Source organism: Cetorhinus maximus, chromosome 6 (assembly GCF_964194155.1).
Source record: "Cetorhinus maximus chromosome 6, sCetMax3.hap1.1, whole genome shotgun sequence".
In the NCBI taxonomy this organism is placed as follows: domain Eukaryota; kingdom Metazoa; phylum Chordata; class Chondrichthyes; order Lamniformes; family Cetorhinidae; genus Cetorhinus; species Cetorhinus maximus.
The window spans coordinates 56,407,172-56,426,890 of NC_135884.1; the positions used below are offsets into that span (position 1 = coordinate 56,407,172).

The 19,719-nt window shown below is 39.4% G+C and overlaps 1 protein-coding gene across 3 annotated transcripts in view; it reads right to left on the reverse strand.

The window, feature by feature from the left end:
- Positions 1 to 2,543: 2,543 nt before the first annotated feature.
- The window catches only part of crbn (cereblon), a 40,150-nt gene continuing 22,974 nt past the window's right edge, over positions 2,544 to 19,719 (reverse strand). The window contains exons 4-12 of one of the 3 annotated variants that reach the window (XM_078543746.1): positions 18,465 to 18,614; positions 15,631 to 15,793; positions 11,410 to 11,472; positions 9,401 to 9,485; positions 8,924 to 9,039; positions 7,378 to 7,442; positions 5,577 to 5,708; positions 4,470 to 4,647; positions 2,544 to 4,437 (exon numbers count right to left, since the gene is read on the reverse strand). In XM_078543746.1, coding sequence (XP_078399872.1) covers positions 4,339 to 4,437; positions 4,470 to 4,647; positions 5,577 to 5,708; positions 7,378 to 7,442; positions 8,924 to 9,039; positions 9,401 to 9,485; positions 11,410 to 11,472; positions 15,631 to 15,793; positions 18,465 to 18,614 — 1,051 coding nt within the window. In that variant the 3' untranslated portion in view covers positions 2,544 to 4,338. Of the gene's footprint in view, positions 4,438 to 4,463; positions 4,648 to 5,576; positions 5,709 to 7,377; positions 7,443 to 8,923; positions 9,040 to 9,400; positions 9,486 to 11,409; positions 11,473 to 15,630; positions 15,794 to 18,464; positions 18,615 to 19,719 lie in introns of those variants that run through there. The other 2 variants (XM_078543750.1, XM_078543749.1) reach the window with 2 other exon arrangements.

Here is a 19,719-nt window from a genome sequence, read left to right on the forward strand (position 1 = left end):
ATGTGCCCAGATACAATTTAGCTGACTGCTGTTTAGGGGCTACTGAGAGCATAGGATGAAAGATTCTTGTCAACAGACTTCTTGCCATTGCAATAGGGCCAAGTGCTTACATGTCTATATGGTAAATACATTGGCAGCTGGTATTTTGTAGGAATTAGTCTGGGGTCTTGATAGCAGTTACAGCAAGGATGAGAAACCTTTAATGAGCTTAAGCTCTTCACAATTTGTTGTCAGATCAATAAAGGTAATATCTTTACCCAGAGGAAAAACATGACAATTACATTAATTTCTCTGTATAGCTACTGCTTAGGACCATTGGGATTAATTTTATTGCCAGGTCATAGGTCCTGAAGTCCAGGGACTTAGGGCAATGAGCAGCCAGCTGTACGCTATCTTACAGTGGCCAGCCAATTAATACTGGGGAGGCTTGGCAGCCATCTACTCAGTGCAGAGATGGGAAGTGAGGCAATGGATGCTGCATCAGCTGATGCCACAGCAGATGCTCACAGTTGTGCATTTTAGGAAATTGAATGGAAACCTGCAGTCACAATGGCTAACGCCAGGTGGCACCACAGTTCGGTGATTACTCACTGCAGGTTATCCTCCAGGCTGCAAAGGAAAGGTAGGATATCCTCTTATCCAGGAATGGGAAGAGACAACCAGTTCACCTGGCCAAGCCAGGCTAGATGGAGATTGCAGAAGAGGTCAGCAGCGATGGAGCCACCCCAAGAACCTGGATCCAGTGCTGCAAGTGCATCAATGACCTTATTCAATCTGCTAATGTGGGTACTCCATACTGCTTTTCCCTTTGGGGCTTTCATGTGGCAACAGGACAGAGTGCATTTGGTGGAGAGGGACTGATGAACCAGTTGGTGGCAATAGGGCTGGGCAGTAGCATACCCTGCTAGAGACATGGCTGTCTCACTAAGAGGCACCCAACTGTCATCCTTGTCAGGCCACCAGACCCGCTCTCCCCCGCCACCCAAAACAAGGTCCCTCGAGAGTGGCTGTATGGAGGAGGCATTTGTGTGTCAGTCATGGACTGCTAGGCTGCCACAAACATAGATGTTATGCTCGTTTCAGGGGAAACTAGCAATGTTTATTTGTTGTGCTTGCAGAAGAGCTCATAGTATGAGGGAAAGGGCCGAGATAGGCAGAGTTGTGTGTAACAGTGCATCCTCATCTCCATGGATGTGGCAGCCACGGAAACAGCAAGGAGCTAGGGCAGCCACTCCAGCACTGATGGTGAAGGAGTGTCAATGCAAAAGAGAGAGGGAGTGAATGAGTGCAAGTGTACATCTGGCACATCAACGCATAGTGCTCATGTGTCCACTACTCGACACATGGAGCTCCACAGTAGGGATAGTTGCAATGACACATTGGGAAGCCCTCAGCCCTTCAATCTATCTGTTCTCTCATTCAGATCAGGGTTAGGCAGAAGACACCTGAGGAAGAAGGCGGATGCTCAGTGTGTGCACCATCACATAATTCCTCCACACTCTCCACCAGTGCAGATACTCTTAACGTTAGTGGGTATGTGTGCATGCTTAAGTCTGTGCACACAATCTGTTACAGACAGGCCTGAACAGCTGATGGAAACCATAACAGTCAAAGCCACTGACAGTCCGAGGATAGTGGGAGGCCAGGTTGATGCTGAACCCCAGGGTGATGATGTGCCTCTGGATTCATCGGCAATGCAGAACCTGCTCGAGTACCTGTGAGAGCTGAAGTGTTGAAGTTGAAGGCAGAGCTGCCAGATGCTATCTGTACCCATTGTATGGGTGAGTCCATTCAGGCCATGAGTGCTGCTCCAGGTCTTCATGTTTCTCAGGTCAGCTGGGAGGTACAAGTTTGGCTTGTTAGGGAGAAACCGCTGCATTCTGCATCTGGGAGCTCATCCCAGTGTGCTCCTGGTATGGATGGTAGCCCCCTCTGTCAGTGACATCAGCACCTTGTGTAGCCATGTCAACAGAGGAGGGCCTGCATCTGTGCAGGAGTCCCTCAGCATGAAGAAACAAGTTAACATCTTGGATCATTCAAAATCTGAAGAAAAAAGGTTTTGAAGCATCAGTATCCAAAACGTAACTTGTCTCTATGGTGCTGCCTGACCTGAGGGTTTGATATTCTTGCTGATTGTCTCAAGTGATAAACTTGAAAAGAATAATTGCATTTATAGCCACTCTACTTTTAAATATTAAATCAAAGAAATACAAATTAACAAAGAAGTTGAGGCCTCAACCCTCCATCATATTTTTAACTGCTCAGATTCTGTATACTAGGGAGCTTTCACTTAAATGCAGCACTTCTATTTTCTGCTCATTATGCCATAAATGAGACTTGTACTCTGCATTTTAGATACTTTGGATGTTATTATGGAACAGTTAATTCTAGGTGGTGTCATAATTACCAGTGCTGTTTTGAAAATAGTTTTAAATTCAACTTGTTTTCCAAGAATAAAATTTAAATTGACTCCTTCTCTACATTTTTTTAAACTTACATCTTTTCCAATTCAATTTAACAAAAAGCAAAATTGTACTACATAATTTTCCCATGTTATAAAACATCAATACTTTAATTTGTTTATTAAACATAAAATTATGGAAGTAGGTTAGCATCATAAAAGAACACTGCAAAATACTGTTAAAGGTAAAGGTCTCCAAAATCTCTTCACTGGGCTCGGTTGTATTGCCATTCATTTTTAATTGCTTTGTAAAGAATATAATTTCTTTGTTTCAAGAGAAAGATTTCAAGAACAAGCCAGCATTACTGAAAAGGTCACTGCTTCTCAGAACACCTGCAATTAACAGAATGCTTCCAACGCAATGATTCTCAATTACTAAACAAGCAGTAAATTCTATTATTTACAGACTATTTCCAAGAAAAATAAATCCTATCCATTGGAACACCACTTACTTAGAAACTAAGTAATTTGCCAGAACGAAAGACGACACAGAACAGCACTGTAGTGCCTTATTAACAAGTTGATCACATCACTACTGCATTTTACCAAATTCTGCTCTATCAATAATATATTACACTTGCTACTTTGAAATGCTTACAGCAGATGACAATTTTTGTAACAGCCTCAGCAGACCAATAACTGTAGATTTATTGAACAAAATTACAAATGAAGCATTCATTAAGTTGCTATAATAATCTTGTTATAGGTCAGTTCCCAGATTTATGCAAAATGATTATCAAAAGGCATAATTGGACTGCTTAATGTTTTGTTATAAAACATTAATATTTTAAATAGAAAATTCTGGAAGTCAGTGAGCTTTTTAAAAGAACATTGGAAGGTAATGCTCAATAGCCGTATTCATTACCACCTATGCAAAATTCAAATACTATGCCTCCTAATTTGATTGCTGACACTATCTTGCTTTCAAAGGCAGCCACTGAATTAATGGGGTTGATTTTATGTAATTGCTCATGACACAAAAAGTCACCCATTGGGAGTACACAGCTCGAATTAGGGTGAGAACTCCTCATAACCCACTAATACAGATGGATGGAGAATCAAAGGGACCATGCACCTAAATTCAAGATATGCATGGGAGTCCCCTGACCAGGACTGCAAATTTGTAAAATTGACTACTCAGCTTCCCTTTCCTACATTTGTATGCACAACAGCAGTGGGTAGGGAAGTAAGGCAATGCGACATCTACTTTCTGCAACCATTCTTGGGAATGCAATTAAATTGCTGTTCCTAGTCAAGATGATGATGCATAGCAAGAGACTGGAAGATGGTCATTCATACAATGTTAAGGTTTGCTTGTCCTAGAGTATTCCTTTAAACACTATCTTAATGAGTCCACAACTTTCAATTGCTGCAAATGAAGCTTGAAATATCGCCCCATTTAAAAAAAAAACATACATGATACACTAAACCTGAAGGAGAAAGAAAGCAATGCTAATGAATAGCCCTACCCTAACTGGTACAGCTAATCTTCTACGGGACGTTTGAGAATTTCACCGTCTTAAATAAAAATATAATTTATCCACATTGCAAGGAACATTTTATAATAATGCCCATCATGTTATTTCAGAGGACTTGTTTCCCCGAAGTCTGTATTTATTAAATCATTGCACTTGATCTGGTTGTTGGCCTACAATAATATTGTAATTTTGCACTTAATGAAAACAATGTGCAAGCATATTTCAAATAGTGCTATGTGTTATTTGACTTTAGATCTGAATGATTAATTTGGAAATCATCAGATCCAACAGAGCCATGTTGCGCCTGCCACTCACAGTTTGCTATTTTATTGAATAAGTGTGATTAGCAGAACGAGAGATTTCATCTTTTGGCACAAGTAACTACAGTGCTATTCACTTTCATTCATATTTACATATACTCACATCTATATATATATATATATATATATTATATAAAATATTATATATATATATATATATATATATATTTATATATATGTATGTATGTAATGTATGTATGTGTATTAAAGACATGGTCGCCAGCATCCTTCCTGCTGATTTTCATCATCCAGTTCTGGAATCCTGGGTTGCAAAGCTGACCGTGTTAATCCCCAAAATTTCTGGGGCAACATATCTTTCTTAGTTGCTGTAAACTTCCAGCCCATATGGCTTCCACAGGTACGGCACTGGGCTATAGTCCACGCAAATCTGCAAAATATTTTGCACCAAAATGAGAAATCTGTAAGTGAACCATTTGCAGATATAAATCAAAACTGGCTTTTTTTTGTGAGGATCCCAGTAACAGTTCATACCTCTTACAAGACAATTTTATTTTCATTCAATTGTTTCTCCATTTTCACATTTATCAAAAAATTAAGTATTTTTAAATGGAGCTGAAACCAAAAGAATTGCACATTACTACTTCTGTTCTAACAAAGTCAGATGTACAAAATTAAATTTTGTAATTTCATTGACAGGATTTTTAAACTTGCTACAGGGCCCTAATTTGTTTCTTCTGGTTCATCCATAAAACACTCCACACTTGCGATTTCCACAATTCCCCCCGCCAAACAAAACCACCCCTGTTCTACATATCATTTTCAGAAAAGTATTTATTTAATATTTTCTACATCAGTGCAGATATCCTCCAGTGATTTATTTGCTCTATGCTTAAAGGTTTTGATCAATTGAATATTTCCTTCTTCAGATGCTGAATCCTCCATTATCTAGGCAAGTCATACTTTTGTGTCACAGTAAATACAAGTAGGTGGTTTAGGATCTTATTCCACTTTAATAACCCAAAAATTTACTTTCTTCAATGCGGTATTTGTTGTGGCTTCCAAACCCTGCAGAAACTCAGACAATATTGCTTGCTCAATATGAATAAACACCGGCATTTAAATAAATGTAATTCTTTTGATTAGAGCTCTGCAGAAAATGAAGTCAAACGTATTTTCAGTGCTACATAATGGAATATGGTCAATACTATCAAATGGTGGAGTGCTACTGTCATGATACTAACATTGGACATTGACAAATAATAAAATAAAATGATTGAAATGAATTAGACAGAGTAGAACAGGGACACTTTGTATTTCACCAACTTCAATAAATGACGTAGTTAACTAAGAGATTACCCAGGGAACCAGCTATGCTGAGTTGATGGTCGACCAATTAAGTTCAGGTTGTTAGCTTTATACACGGTGAGAGTTTCATGTACATAACCATGAGGATTCACATAGGCAGCCATGGGTCCATACAAGGATAAACTTAAAAAAAAAATGGATAAGAACTAGTCAAGCAGTGAATAACTATGCAAACAAATAAAAACATACAATTCCTGAAGTAGTTCAGCTTCTACAATAATTGGAGTTCAGCTTTTCACCATATATATCAATAACTTGGATATAAGAAGAAATTCAGATGATGCTAAATTAGAAGTCACAGTTAAGTGTGTAAATGAGACCAGGAAGTTACAAAATGACAGACAGCCCAAGTGAGTGGTCAAAACTAAGGCAGGAGGAGTTTAATGTGGGAGGTACGAGGTCACCCAATTTGGATGAGAAAAATTGGAATATTAATAGAGACACACAAATCATTAAAAGCTAATGAGCAGGTACATAAAGTAATGAAAAAGTATAACAGAATTTGGCTTTCATCTAAGGATGTTGGAATTAAAAGTGATGTTTCAGTTGTTTACAGTCTTGGTTAGATCCCATCTGGAATATAGTGTTCAGTTTTGAGCGTTGCACCACAGGAAGGATATATTAGCCTTGGAGGGGTTCAAGCACGGATTCACCAGAATATTGGGGCTTGAATAATTAAATTATGAGGACAGGTTGCATTAGCCTAGTTTGAGTTAAAATGTTGGGGGGGTGCAATCTCATCAAGATGCTTAAAAGAGCAGGATTCAATACAGTAGATAGAAAGGGCCATTTCCTTTGGAGGGGTAATCCAGAACAAAGGAATATAATAATGTTATTTAGGAGTGAAATGAGAAAAGAATAAAATGGTAACGGAAGTCTGGAACCTTCTCCTTAAGGGATGTGGAATTAATCAATTGACATTTAAAACTGAGATCAATAATTTTTTGTCAGGCAAGAAAGAGTCTCAAGGGGATAGGGAGCAAAGACACAAAGGGTTGAGTGTAGATCAGCCATGATCTAATTGAATGGCAAAATAGATTCAAGAGACTGAATGGCCTACCCCTGTTCCAGAACAAAATGGTCATACTTATTAGGTTGTTGCAGTAATAACCACATGCTAACTGTTAAAAGAATGTTTTGAATATATAAGCACATCTATGAGCCGGAGAATACAATTTCATAATAGGAGGCACTTGTGCCTTGTAGGGATAACTTCAATATTAATTTACAGTGACTGAACATGTTTTAAAAAAAGTTTTATTTTATAAACTGATGTTTTGGGATTTCAATTCCATGATTTTTCCCACTATTGTATGAAAGCTGGATATTACTCTTAGCTTTAGTAGCACTAGGGTTGGTGCTGGAATGTTGTAGAATTAAGGTGAGGTGGCTAGTGTTTGGCAACATTGGGGAATTGTGTGGTCTAGTAATGCTGTGGAGATGAACTGGAGGATGAAATATGAATAATTCATGGATGGATTGTAGGTATTTGGAAACAGGGGTAGGACTTCATTTTTGACCCTTTGAATGACACCTTTGGAACATGATAGAGGTTTCAGTAATTGCATAATTATTAAAAATTGCACCAAGACCATGAATAAATGGCATTCAATAAAACTGAACCTAAAAACTTCTGTATAATGAAACAGATCCACATTAGGACTTCAACATTATCAACATTCTTCCTTCTGCATAATCGTGATTTCACTTCAGCATTGTGCACAGCTCAAGGATCGCGTGCCTTGTTACAAAATTAAAATCCTACCGTGACTACGTCAAAAGGAAAACTTACCTGAAAATATCATTTTTGGTGGTTATTTCTGTGTGGTAACATCTTTTACAACAAAGTGACGTACACTGTAAATGAGATATTAGTGAAGATTTTAATTCTAAGCAGATTTAACAAAAACATTACAGAAGGCCTGCACTCAAGATATATATCTTTACTGTAGAATACGGCAATTCCTGTTATTTATGCTACGCATTGCAGTGCATAAAAAACATTTTCTCCTGTCTTCTGGAAACTAACTTATTTGAGGCTCTGGAAAGGAGCACCAGCAGCCATCACGCACTTTATCTAATTGGCCATTTTCCATGACAGTTTCTGATTACATTGTTCTGGTGATCCGATTTATTGAACACCAACTGCTGATGCCCACTGGCCATTTGTGCACGTGCGCTCGGCCTGCACCCCATCTGTAAGCACATGACCACTGACATTATAGGCATGTTCCCATCAGCTGGTGCCAATACTGGTTTGTGCCTGTGCCATCCAGTGTGTCACTGGGCTATGCACTCGCTGCTCCTCTCTCCTTCCTCCACTGCCTGTCTAGTGTGCCGCTGGCCTGAGCCCTTGCCGCCTCTTGCTCACTGCTCCTTTCCCGAACTCTCGCCGCCCCTCTCCCTTCCCTCCGCCGCCTCTCACTTGCCGCCCGTTTCCTAGGCACTGGTCAGATACCGAGGAAACAGCCCTGTACATTGTCCCATTATACACTCCCAGGAAAGATATAACAGGGATTAGAATTTTTATTATTCTTTCATGGGATATGGACATCACTGGCAAGGCCAGCATTCATTGTCCATCCTTAATTGGCCTTGAGCTGAGCGGTTTGCTAGACCATTTGAGAGGGCAGTTAAGAGACAACCACATTATTCTGGGTCTGGAATCACATGTAGGCCAGACCAGATAAGGATTGCTGATTTCCTTCCCTAAAGCTCATTAGTGGACCATGTGGGTTTTTAATGGCAATCACCATTACTGAGTTTAGCTTTTAATTCCAGATTTTATTAATTGAATTTAAATTCCACCAGCTGCCGTGGTGGGATTTGAACTCGTGTCCCCAGAGCGTTAACCTGGGCCTCTGACTTTACCCAGTGACATTATCACTACACCACCATCTCTCCTTGATACAGAGTAAAGTGGCACGCTATCCATTCTTATTTTTTTTTAAAAAAGCATTTTTTTTTAATAAAAGAGGATATAGTATTGTTTGCAGCTTTGAGTTCAAGGTGTAATTCTTTTCTGGTTGAGTTTTATCTCTTATTTTTGATGCAGGTAGCTGCTGGGGAAATTGCTCCAAGTGATGTCACTGGCGCTGCAACTGTGTGTGTGTGGGGAATGCACCCTCTGCAGCTGTGGCATCACCAAACTCAGCCTTTGCTGCATGGACACTGGTTTCATCAATGGTATCAGTTGAAGGGCTGCACCATTTTTAAAGCCTTTATACAGATAGAATTGTTTTCCTTAGCTGATGCAATACAGTATAAGTTACTAGCTAGACTGATTAAATGCATAATTATAGTTCATTACAGTAAAATTCAATCTTTTTAGCACTTACTTTGTCCATCAGATCCAATTCACAACGCAGCCGCTGAATGGCACTACCGATTTTTAGAAGCTCTATTCTTAAGCCATCATCAATAGGTAAACAAGCAGCAACTCTGTAAGAAAAATCTAAACACAGTAATTAATCATTTCTGTTGATTAAATAATTATTCACTCCCCTCCATCCCCAAAGTCCTTTTATCTACTCAATAGACACAAATTTAAATCTTCTAGACTGGATACTTATTGGAAGAGCCATGAATATTTTTATGGAAGTAACTACAGCAATAAGTTCATTACAGTTTCTTTTACTGTTTAAACTGAAATTGTTAACCACAATATTAACCCTCCCAACATGGTTAAACACACTGAATTAAGTTATTTTTTTCCCCCAAAAACTGCACTGATCTGTATGAAAGAAAAGCTTGTTGAAGCTGAAGGATAAAGCTAACTTTGGATTTATGTGAAAAAAAAGACAATTAATTCTTACCTACAGGATTTGAGGGAAGTGAATCATCTTTGAGATTTTCATCCCACTCACGAAGCTGTACTTTCATTCTTTCCATTAATATTTCCTATATATGGACAAAAGTAAAAACTGCATGCACCAAAAGATCATTGGTCACACTTTAGAAAATGCTTTACAAAACAGTTCTTTTAATGAACACCATTATAACGTGTCTGAATTATCTCCTCCCAATAGTCCTATTCGTTTTCTCTATTTAGAGCATTTTACAACAATTGCTCTACATTCTTCTTGCTGTAAGGAACTAAATCAGGAGAGACAAGCTTTTTGGCAAAAAAAATTCTCCCTGTTAATTTTCTCTTTTCCCATTTCATCTTGAAAGAGTTGACCCCATGCAAAGACGTTGTTCCCCAACATGCCTCTGCTACCTCATTAAAATTGCCTGTACTTGTGCAAGCTTGGACAATGAATTCTGGCAGACCATTTAATCACAGAGCATCAAATGCAAGTTTTAATCCATGGCAACCAGGCATCCACAAATATGGACTTATGTAGGGGTATAATTGTCAGGATATGGTAGAGTGATTTAGGAAAATTCACTTGGGAGCATACAGAAGCACCGCGTTAAAGAATTTTAAAATAGTACATTAACACATCTCCTTGGTGTATTTAAATGGAAAACCTCCCAATGTTTGGAAAACTGTTTAGCAACCTAAACATAAATTTCAGTTTATCCTGATCAATACATTTCTTCGAAATAATATATTTGAGGTCTAGACCTGAAAGGGGATAAAATATAACCAGAATGTTACAATAAATAATATATTAAATCATAAAAAAATTGAACTTGGTGGCTCGCACAATGGTGATTTAAGCTTTTACGAGAATGGGCCCGATCCTTCTGAGACAGTGAATATCTGATTAAGGGTGCACTTATACCCCAACTTCATTGTGGTTTGCTTGTGTTGCAAAAATTCTCTCTAAACACCAAATTGTTCTCTCTGCCTTCATTTTAGCCCCTAACTTCACATCAGTATCTCTTCAAATACATTTTTTCAGAGGTGTTTTTCACCTCTTCTATCCGCTTTCATTACTGCCCCTCGCTATCTTGCTCTCCTATATTTTATGCTTTTTTTAAGCCTTTTTTTTCTGTTTCGAAGGACAGTGAAATTAACATATTAGGGCTCAGGTGAATGGCTGAGCTAGAAGCATCAGCAGGCAGAGACTCAAGCAGCAGTTAGAAACAGTAGAATCAGGGCTCAAGTGGGTAGCCGGATTAGAGATGGTCGTGGTCTCTGGGACAGTGGGAAGCAATGTTCATGATGCAACCATATATTGGGGATAGAGTCCAAATGTCCTCTTTTGGTCTCAGCTAACTGTGAGGATTAGACTAAGCCTTTAAGATTAATCAGGTGCTTGAAGATGGACTATTTTTCTGCTTCTATCCCAGTAGAGAGTCATAGATAAATGCTTTTAAACATTCTAGCAGCTTGTCTCAGCACCTTTACTAGGCTTCAATACGAACAAATGAAAATGGAAGACAGGAAAAAACATAATTTGGTCCATTCAATCTATCCCATTTAGTTAGCAGACAACAGATTGGACATTACTGCCTTAAGCAGACAGATCCTTCAGCTCTAGGACACCCCTGAGCCCTGCCCAGAATGATAGGACAAGTCTCATCACTTTGTTGGCTGCAGCATGTGAAATTAGTTTAGAACATTTCAACTTAATCTGAAGTAGGAACAACCTCACAGCAATCATACGCAGATAGCTGACTTGTGACCAAAAACACAAAGCCGCCATAAGACGTTAAGGCACATAGAAACTTATAGAATCGAAGAAACTTACAGCACAGGAGTTGGCCTTGGTGGTACAGTGTAGAGAACTTTACACTGTTTATATTCTGATTTAGGGATTCTTCACGCCAAAAATCGGTAACTAAAATGAAACAGCATTCCACTTTGCAATACTGACATCTGTCGTTTTGATTACTAAAAAAGTCCATGAAGGAAACTTAGATTTATACTTACTGCATCATACAAAGAGTATACCCATGGAGGCCACCAAGTCAGATTTGCACAGTGGAACTTTCTCTAAAGAGAGCAAACAATGAAAATTAAAACTTGTGAAAGCTTTTGTAAAATGAGTTCACAAAACAAACTTTTGGTAATTGATAAGATTACTAAGGCAACATAGAGCTTTGGAGCTCTACTGGATCGGCTCACATGTTACTGATCTCAGCCACCCTTCTATGGGGACATGCCAATGGCAGGTCTCACATTTGAAGGGTACCCAAGAGAAAGCAATACCGAAGAGCAATTAGTGGCCCACTCTGGCTAGTTTAAAAGCAATCATGGGAGCAACTTGATACTTCACCACAGTCACTAATTTGTTGGGGAAGCATAAAAATCAATCATAATCAACTGCAATATTTAAAAAATGCATCAATTTCACATTGTGCCTGTTTTTGAAAAATGAAAGAGCAGAGCATAAAAAGACATGAGCAATGGTTTCGATGTCTGCTATCAGATCATCTTAACGGGGCTCAACGTCTTTATAGCCTTATCTGAAATGAACTCTCTTTGCAAATTAGTGTTTGAGCCAAATACAGTAGGTGCTTAATGGGGCAAAATTGCACCATCTTTTAACTTTTGAAATGTAAAATTTATTGATTCTTTAACATTGCAACAATATTCAGAGGTCAAGGAGTTTCTTAAATAGTGCACAGTATTGCTCTTGAAGGCTTCCAATTCAGCAAGGTGGGCACCCCTTCCAAAAAGTTGACAGGAGTATATGAGGTGAGCCCAGGATGACTCTTCAACCGGCAAAGCAGCAAGTCTCCATTAACAGTTCAGATCACAAATTCAGAACATTGTAGATGCAAACCCAACCTCCTCTGATCACTCCCATCCCAACAGATGATAGAAAATATATCGCTTTGATCACTCAGATTCAGAGAAAAGGCTATACTTGTACAACTATATATTTAAAAAAATTCAATTCCTATTTAAATATATTTTTCCTTAAAAGTCTTAGTTTACCATGCTCAGATAAACCTCACTGAATGCAAATTACTGGGCTGTATGTTACACAGATAAAGAATGTGAATAAACCAAGTTTATTTGTACACGCTGCATTTGATCTAACTGAAAGAACATTGTAAAGGCAGTAGAGGTAGGGAAAAACAGCATGCAAACTGAAATAACACCCCTCCCCCCAACTGATCATGATACTGTTTATCTGGATTTTTAAAATTCAAAAACATGTAGAATCAGGGAACAAGCAGCAGAATGGATAGCGAGCTGGCAACAAAAGAGAGCACAGAAAGTAGGGGTTAAAAGTAATTACTCAGACTGTCAAAAGGTCAGAAATGGAGTTCAAAAAAGATCGGTGCTGGAGCCACTCTGGTTCACGCTTTACGTTCATGTCTTGGGATCTGCACGTATAAGTTTCAGGATTACACCAATTTGATGGGTGTCATTAATACAGAGGACTGTGGTAAAATACAGGAAGACATCAATAAACTTAGAGAATGGATATGTAATGGCAAATGAACTTTGTTGTAGACAAGTGTGATGTGGGACATTTTGGTTGGAAGAATAAGGAGGCCATACTCTTTGGAAAGTAACTGTCTACATGGGGTGGCAGGGCAGAGGGACCTGGGTATACAGATACACAAATTGCTACAAGTAGCAACTCGGATTAATAAAAAAAGCAAGGTAAGCATTGAGATACATTACTAGAGGGATGGTGTTAAAGATATTACAAAACTCTCACATTAGATGGGGAATTTAAAATGTTAAAGTGTTAATTCCAAATTAGCGCTATAAAAATGACTACTTGACATAAAAATGGCTGCTAAATTGAATTGTTGTCAATATGTATAGAGTACACAAGAGTCCTTCAGACTTTGTAAATTGGAAAACAGCCAAATTAACCACCTGCTCTTCCAGACTTGGAGAGTTATAAACCGAGGTCACTCGCAGATAAGGACTATGTTTTTCTGAAACACAATACACACTGACAAGTCTGTTTTTAATTCCGCTGAACTTTCTCAAAAAGGCAGTCAGAAAATGTCAGTCAGCCTTTTTTAAAAAAATCTCAGCTGAACTGACTTTAAAATACACATCATTAGCTGAGACAGGTCAGCCAGCCATCTTTGGATACATGGGTCAAGTTCTTCGAGAATTCCCCAACAGGTTGAGACAAAGGCACTTCAAATCTAACATAATCATTTTGGATTGTGAGTATAATCTTTTAAAATCAATATTTGACTATCCAATAACATTTCTGACTACGGTGGATTCAAAAATTTCATGTATTTTAAAACATTGGCATGTTATGATTAGCTTTAGTTACCACCTATACTCCTTTGTATAAGCTGTAATCTATAATTGGTATCAATAAAAGACATGTATTAATGAAGCATACAAGGGGTTGTATTCTCAAATCTATTTTATCTTGAGAACCCACATATATAATCATACTACTCTAGAAATCTGAGTTAGACTCCTATGGGCTGATATTGGGGAATTCCACAATAATTCATTCTGCACTAACATATCTCCATTTATGTGCTGTCCTAAGATAACTTTGCTAAATTAGAGACTCCTGGGGGAAGAGAACTTTTTATTTGAGGATCCAGGCTAAGACAATGTCCCTTTAATATTTGGAAATTTCTTTCAGTTGAAGTTCTAAGCTAGCAATAAGTTCTAGGGAAAAGGTTTACCTTGCCAGAGACTAAAGATTCTAGAACCGTCAACAATAGAAGTGAAAAGCAGAGGTTATATTAAATTTATATAGGACCTTGCACCATACTTCTGAGCATTATGAACAGTTCTGGTTGCCATATCAAAAATAATTTTGAGGCACTGGGAAAGATACAAAAAAGATTTACAAGAATGATGCCAGAATTGAGGTAGAGCTATTATTAAAGATTGAACAGTCAAGTACCTTTTTCTCTAGAAAAGACTGATGGAGATCTGTAAGACTTAGAATGTTTCCATTTGTAGGAGGGGTCAGAACTAGGGACCATAAGATAGTCAATAGTGAATCTAATTTGGAATGCAGGAGTAGTTTCTTGAGCCAGAGCGTGGTTAGAATGTGGAACTCACTAATAGGAGCAGTTGAGATGTATTGCATTAATCCATTTAAGGGGAATCCAGATGAACACACCAGAGAGAAAAGGAGGATATGCTGATGGGGGTAGAAAAGGAGTGGGAGGAACTTAGTGCGGAGCACAAACATCGAGAGCTCTGACAAAAGGTCATCAACTTGAAATGTTGGACTGAATTTTACCAGCCCCTGGGTGGTGGAAACGGAGACAGGGTGGCCAGTAAAATAGTGGGGAACCACATCAGGATGTCTCCCTGTCCTGCCCCCAGGGAAGTTTCAACAGCAGGCAGTGAAGTGGCTCAGCTGTTCATCTGACAGAGGCCAGCAGCTAATTTTCATAATTAAGGCCCCAGTTATGTGCCATATTATGGGGCCATCAGAATTTTGGCTATGGTGGGGGGGGGGCCACCAATACCTAAAGATGCAGTGGTGGGATGAAAGTCGACCCCAGCAACCCCCGAGGGGTTTCAGCTCCATCCTGCAGGGCGAACTACCCTCAACCCCCTAAATATTAATTTTTTTACACACCTGTCCTTCTAGGTCTCATGCCTGCCTGCGCAGCACACAATTCACCTGGTGGTGCGTCTGGGGCTTCAGAGCTGCCAGCCCTCTGGTTTGGACAGCAACATCAAGTTCCCGCCTGCTACCCTTAATTGGATGGTGAGCCTGTAGGTGGCCAATTAGGAGGCCACTGATGGTAAAATGGCTGAGCCGGTCCCACTCTGGTAAGTACAGGCTCAGGGCCTATTTTTTGGCTCACCACCAAAGTCCTGAAGACTGTGGTAAAATTCAACCCCTTAAACTCTGTTTCTTTCACCACAGATGCTGCCTGGCTTGCTGAGTATTTTCAGCATTTTCTGTTTTTATTACAGACATAGACCTGTTGGGCCAAATGGCCTGCTTATTGATGCAAATACTATGCAATACGCAAAGAGTATCAATCACAAGTTGCATGTTCTGCTGAGTTAACATTCCAGAAACAGAAACTTTTCATTTTCAATATTGAGTCAATAACTGTATGAAGTCTGTCATTAATAAAAATTAAATCATTCGAAACAGTTCAAGATCTGCTTCTCATTTGCTAGTGAAGATGGTTGTTTTTACAGTGATACCTTTAGACAGAATATAGAACCAACCTTCTGGTATTTTTTCCACCATCTCTGATTTTGTTTTAACCGGCAAGCAGGGGGCTTATTTGAGACAAACATGTGAAGTCTGTTAAGTGAATTAAGCTGCACTCCTGATATGCTTGAAGGGAGGACCCATTCTGGTAGGATCTGAACCTTTGCCACCCGAACTCTAGGAACAAATTAAAGTAGCACTTGTTAGCATACAATAAATTGCCTCTGTTGTGATGATAACCATAAATTGCAGAATGGGCAAGGGAGGGAAATGAAAAGGAAGCGTTCTGTCATTTTACACCTGATACCACACAGACGGGATTTAAAAAAACAGGCAAGAAAAATACAAGTAGTATCATACTTGAAGGCCTGGGAGTGGGTTCAGAACCTGCAGCAAAATTTTAATCTCCACAAAAATATACATTTACAGGAAAATGAAATGAAGCTACTCTATGTTGCACACTAATAGCATCTTATACACCTGAAAGAGGCAAGTAGCGACACCACCAGCTTTATACAATTTGCACTGTGTACCAGAGTTCTCGAAAGCAAGTTGATAGGCCACTCCTGCTGCTTCCTTTTAAAAAGCAGCTTAAGGACTACCAAAACATTAAGAACCTATTACATATTCTGAATGCTCCTTCTTAATCTGTCTGTAGACTTTGATGTGGCTGTCCACATGACCCTCCTCCAAAGCCTCTTATCCATTATCTATGTGGGTGGGACAAGACTCACCATATTTCATTTTTATCTATCCAGTCATAGGCAATCACTTGCAATGGTTTGTTATTCCTGCTCCAACACCGTTATCTCTGGGATTCCCACAAAAATATAACCTTACACCTGTCCCATTTCTTAACTGCTTGCTACCTCTTGCTGGCATCTTTAGAAAACATGTCAGGTTCAAAAGGTACACTGACGACATCTAGCTCCACCTCACAACCATCTCTCCTGACTACCTCAATGGCTCCAAATTGTCACACTGCTTGCCCAACAGCTAGTACTGGAGGATCAGATATTTTCTCTAAATATTGGGAAGACCTAATCCATTGCCTTCAGTCCCTGTCACAAACCCCATTCCATTGGCACAGATTCTATCCTTTTCCCTGGCAAATGTCGGAAGCTAAACCAGACTGCTCATAATTCTGGTGTCATATGAGACTCCAAGATGTACTGCTGATCACACATCTGCAGCATCACCAAGACGGCCAATTTCCATTTGCACATCTTGTGACTCCGCCTCTCCTCCAGCTCCCCATTTCCTGCTGAAATCCTCAGCCATGCCTTTGTTACCTGTAGCCTTAACTATTCGAAAGCACTCTTGGCTAGCCTTCCATCTTCCACCCTCAATAAGCTAAAGCTCATCCTAAACTCTACTGCCCATATCCTAACTTGCACCATGTTCCAATCATCCATCATCCCTGCACTTGTTAAGCTACAATAGCTCCTGATTAAGCAACACCTTGATTCTTATCCTTTTCAAATTCTTCTGCGTCCTCATCCTTTCCCATCTTTTTAACCTCTTCCAGCCCTACAACCCTCCAAGATATCTTGCATTCTTCTAATTTTGGCTTTTTGAGCATCTCAGATTTCAATTGCTCCACCATTAGTGGCCACGTCTTCAAATGTTAAAGCCTAGGCTCTGGAATTTGCTCCCTAATCCTCACTAGCTTTCTTTCTTCCTTCAAGGTGCTCCTTAAAACCCACCTCCTTGACCAAGCTTCCAGTCATTTGCCCTAATACCTCAAGTTGTTGCTTAGAGTCAAATTTGGATGATGTCCGTGAAGTGCCTTGGGACATTTCAGTCTTTAAAGGTGTTGTATAAGTTGTTGTTGCATGTTAACCATAAATCTGCCAATATTTGGAAATGGAAAAACTGTCAGGGATATTATCAACTCATGAGAAAAGTATCCACCAAAACAACTTGCAAATGAGCTTTTGGGCAGAGAGAAAAAATAAGGCTGGTGACAGCCAATTCAAAAATACTCATTACTATAAAATCAAGATAACCAATAATTTGTTGTTTTTGGCTGGTTATACTTCACATGCTAGGGTAATTTCTGCTTTCTATTGTCCACAGATAACAGAATGGATCTGCTTGTCTGCAAACAAAAGCTTAACTGTAAGCAACTCTCACTGAATGTTGAGCAGGATATTGGTATACACCATATATTTAATGTGGGCCACAATGTACTGTCTTTTTCTAAATCATGAACTAGTTAGTGGGGTATTGGCTACACTCAGGCAATTCATTCAAATAACCAATTTTCAAGTGAACCAGCTAGTGAACCAATTGGCCAATTACCTGTGAGAAGAACTACAATCAAGGCCGATCCCACCTTCTCTCAAGATCCAGTAATGCACACTGCTAGCAATAACTGCTGGGCATTGGTCGGTAGTGGGGCACATGGTGAATTTCCTATTTCCTAACTGAGTGCTGTGACAATAATGCCAGCACTCTCGACTCTCCACCACTTGTGATTAGCTAAATCAGCACATCAAGCATGAACATTATTGTCCTAACCAGGTGTGTCATCAGGGAAGCTTTTAAACTAAGCTATTTTAATATTAGACATAAATGCACATGGTAAATCTTTGCAGTGGTAAAGTTTGTATGAGCATCTTTTATTTTTAATTTGGATTTCTGCACTGAAAGGTAGTCGATAATTAATGGATATTCCAAACATTTAGAGAAACACTAACAACGAAAACTGGAAATTTAACAATATCAGTGTTTGCTCTTAGCATTTACAGTATTATTCAGGCACTAACTGTACCACTTTTGAACAGAAATCACTCAGAGGCAAAGATCAAGAGTGGCAAGGCAGCCTGAAAAATTACCATCTTACCCATCAGTTTGAGTTCTTGTTTCAAGAACTTTAAACCTCTGACGCCCAATAGCTTTCACTTTTACAGTTTCAATGCCATATTCTTGCTCCTCCCTAAATTCATAAATCTCTGCTGTTGTTCCAAACTCTGGAGCTTGGTCAGAAGGATCACTAAGAAAGAAAACATATGAGCATTAAGACAGTAGAATGGATACTTTATTTCAGCAAAAAAAACTCAGGAGAAAATTCAATTTAGGTCTACAATGGGCAGTGGGATAAATGTATCATTGCTCTGTTTCAAGAGTTTTGCGTATAATGCATTTCAATGGAGCAGTTGTTGTTAAACTATATTCATGGAAAGTAATGCAGCAGAAACTGCTACCAGAGTGGTCTTCAACCTCTGAGATCTGGGTTCAAAGCCTGCCTGAACTGATGGAACGAACGTTGCCTTTGGGTCCAAAGTGAAATGAATTGACACTGGGTGCCTGAAATTGAAGGCTCAATTCCCTAGTTTGGTCTAGTTGAGTGGAAAAAAAATTAGTAAATAAAAGGAAACTAAAGGACCACTTGTTGCAGTATATCCTTGCTTTTCTCAGTAGATAAAGAACTTTGGCTGGATATTAAGATCGAAGAATTACTGAGGCTGGGGGGGTGGAGGGTCAGAGTTTCAGATGGGAAATCTGAAAGCCTGAGTTTCCCTGCATGTTGTGGAGTTTTAATTTCACACTTCATAGCATGCACTTTTTGTCCAAAACAGATTCCCCACGAATAGGTTAATCTGCTTGAAAGGACTGGCTTCCTTTTGGGTGGGAGAACTCTGGGGCAGGTCGCAGGATCAGGTAGGTCCAACCCACAACCTCCTCCTGGGCTACAAGCAGTGCTGTAAAGGCACTTAATTTCTCCCCGAAGCTGGCCTCACCTCCCTTCAGCTGTGGGAAACTCAGCTGGCCACAGTTAAATCTGCAATACAGGTTAAAGCAAGAGGCTGCTAGCCTCATTAAAACATTTAATGCCAATCCACCTCCTGGGTACTAAGATGCACAAGGACATACATCCAAAAGTCATCGATCCCTTCCCTTCACCCCACCCGGGCCATCAGTACCTTGCTTGTCCTGCTTTCTACCCTTAATTAGCACATTCCTTGGATAATATCACCACCTTCAACACCTCTTTGTCCTTTTGTCTATGACATCTTTTGGCTATCTCCACCTATCACTGGCCCTTTATTCAGCTCTACCTGTCCCACTCTCCCCCCCTTAAACCAGCTTATATTTCA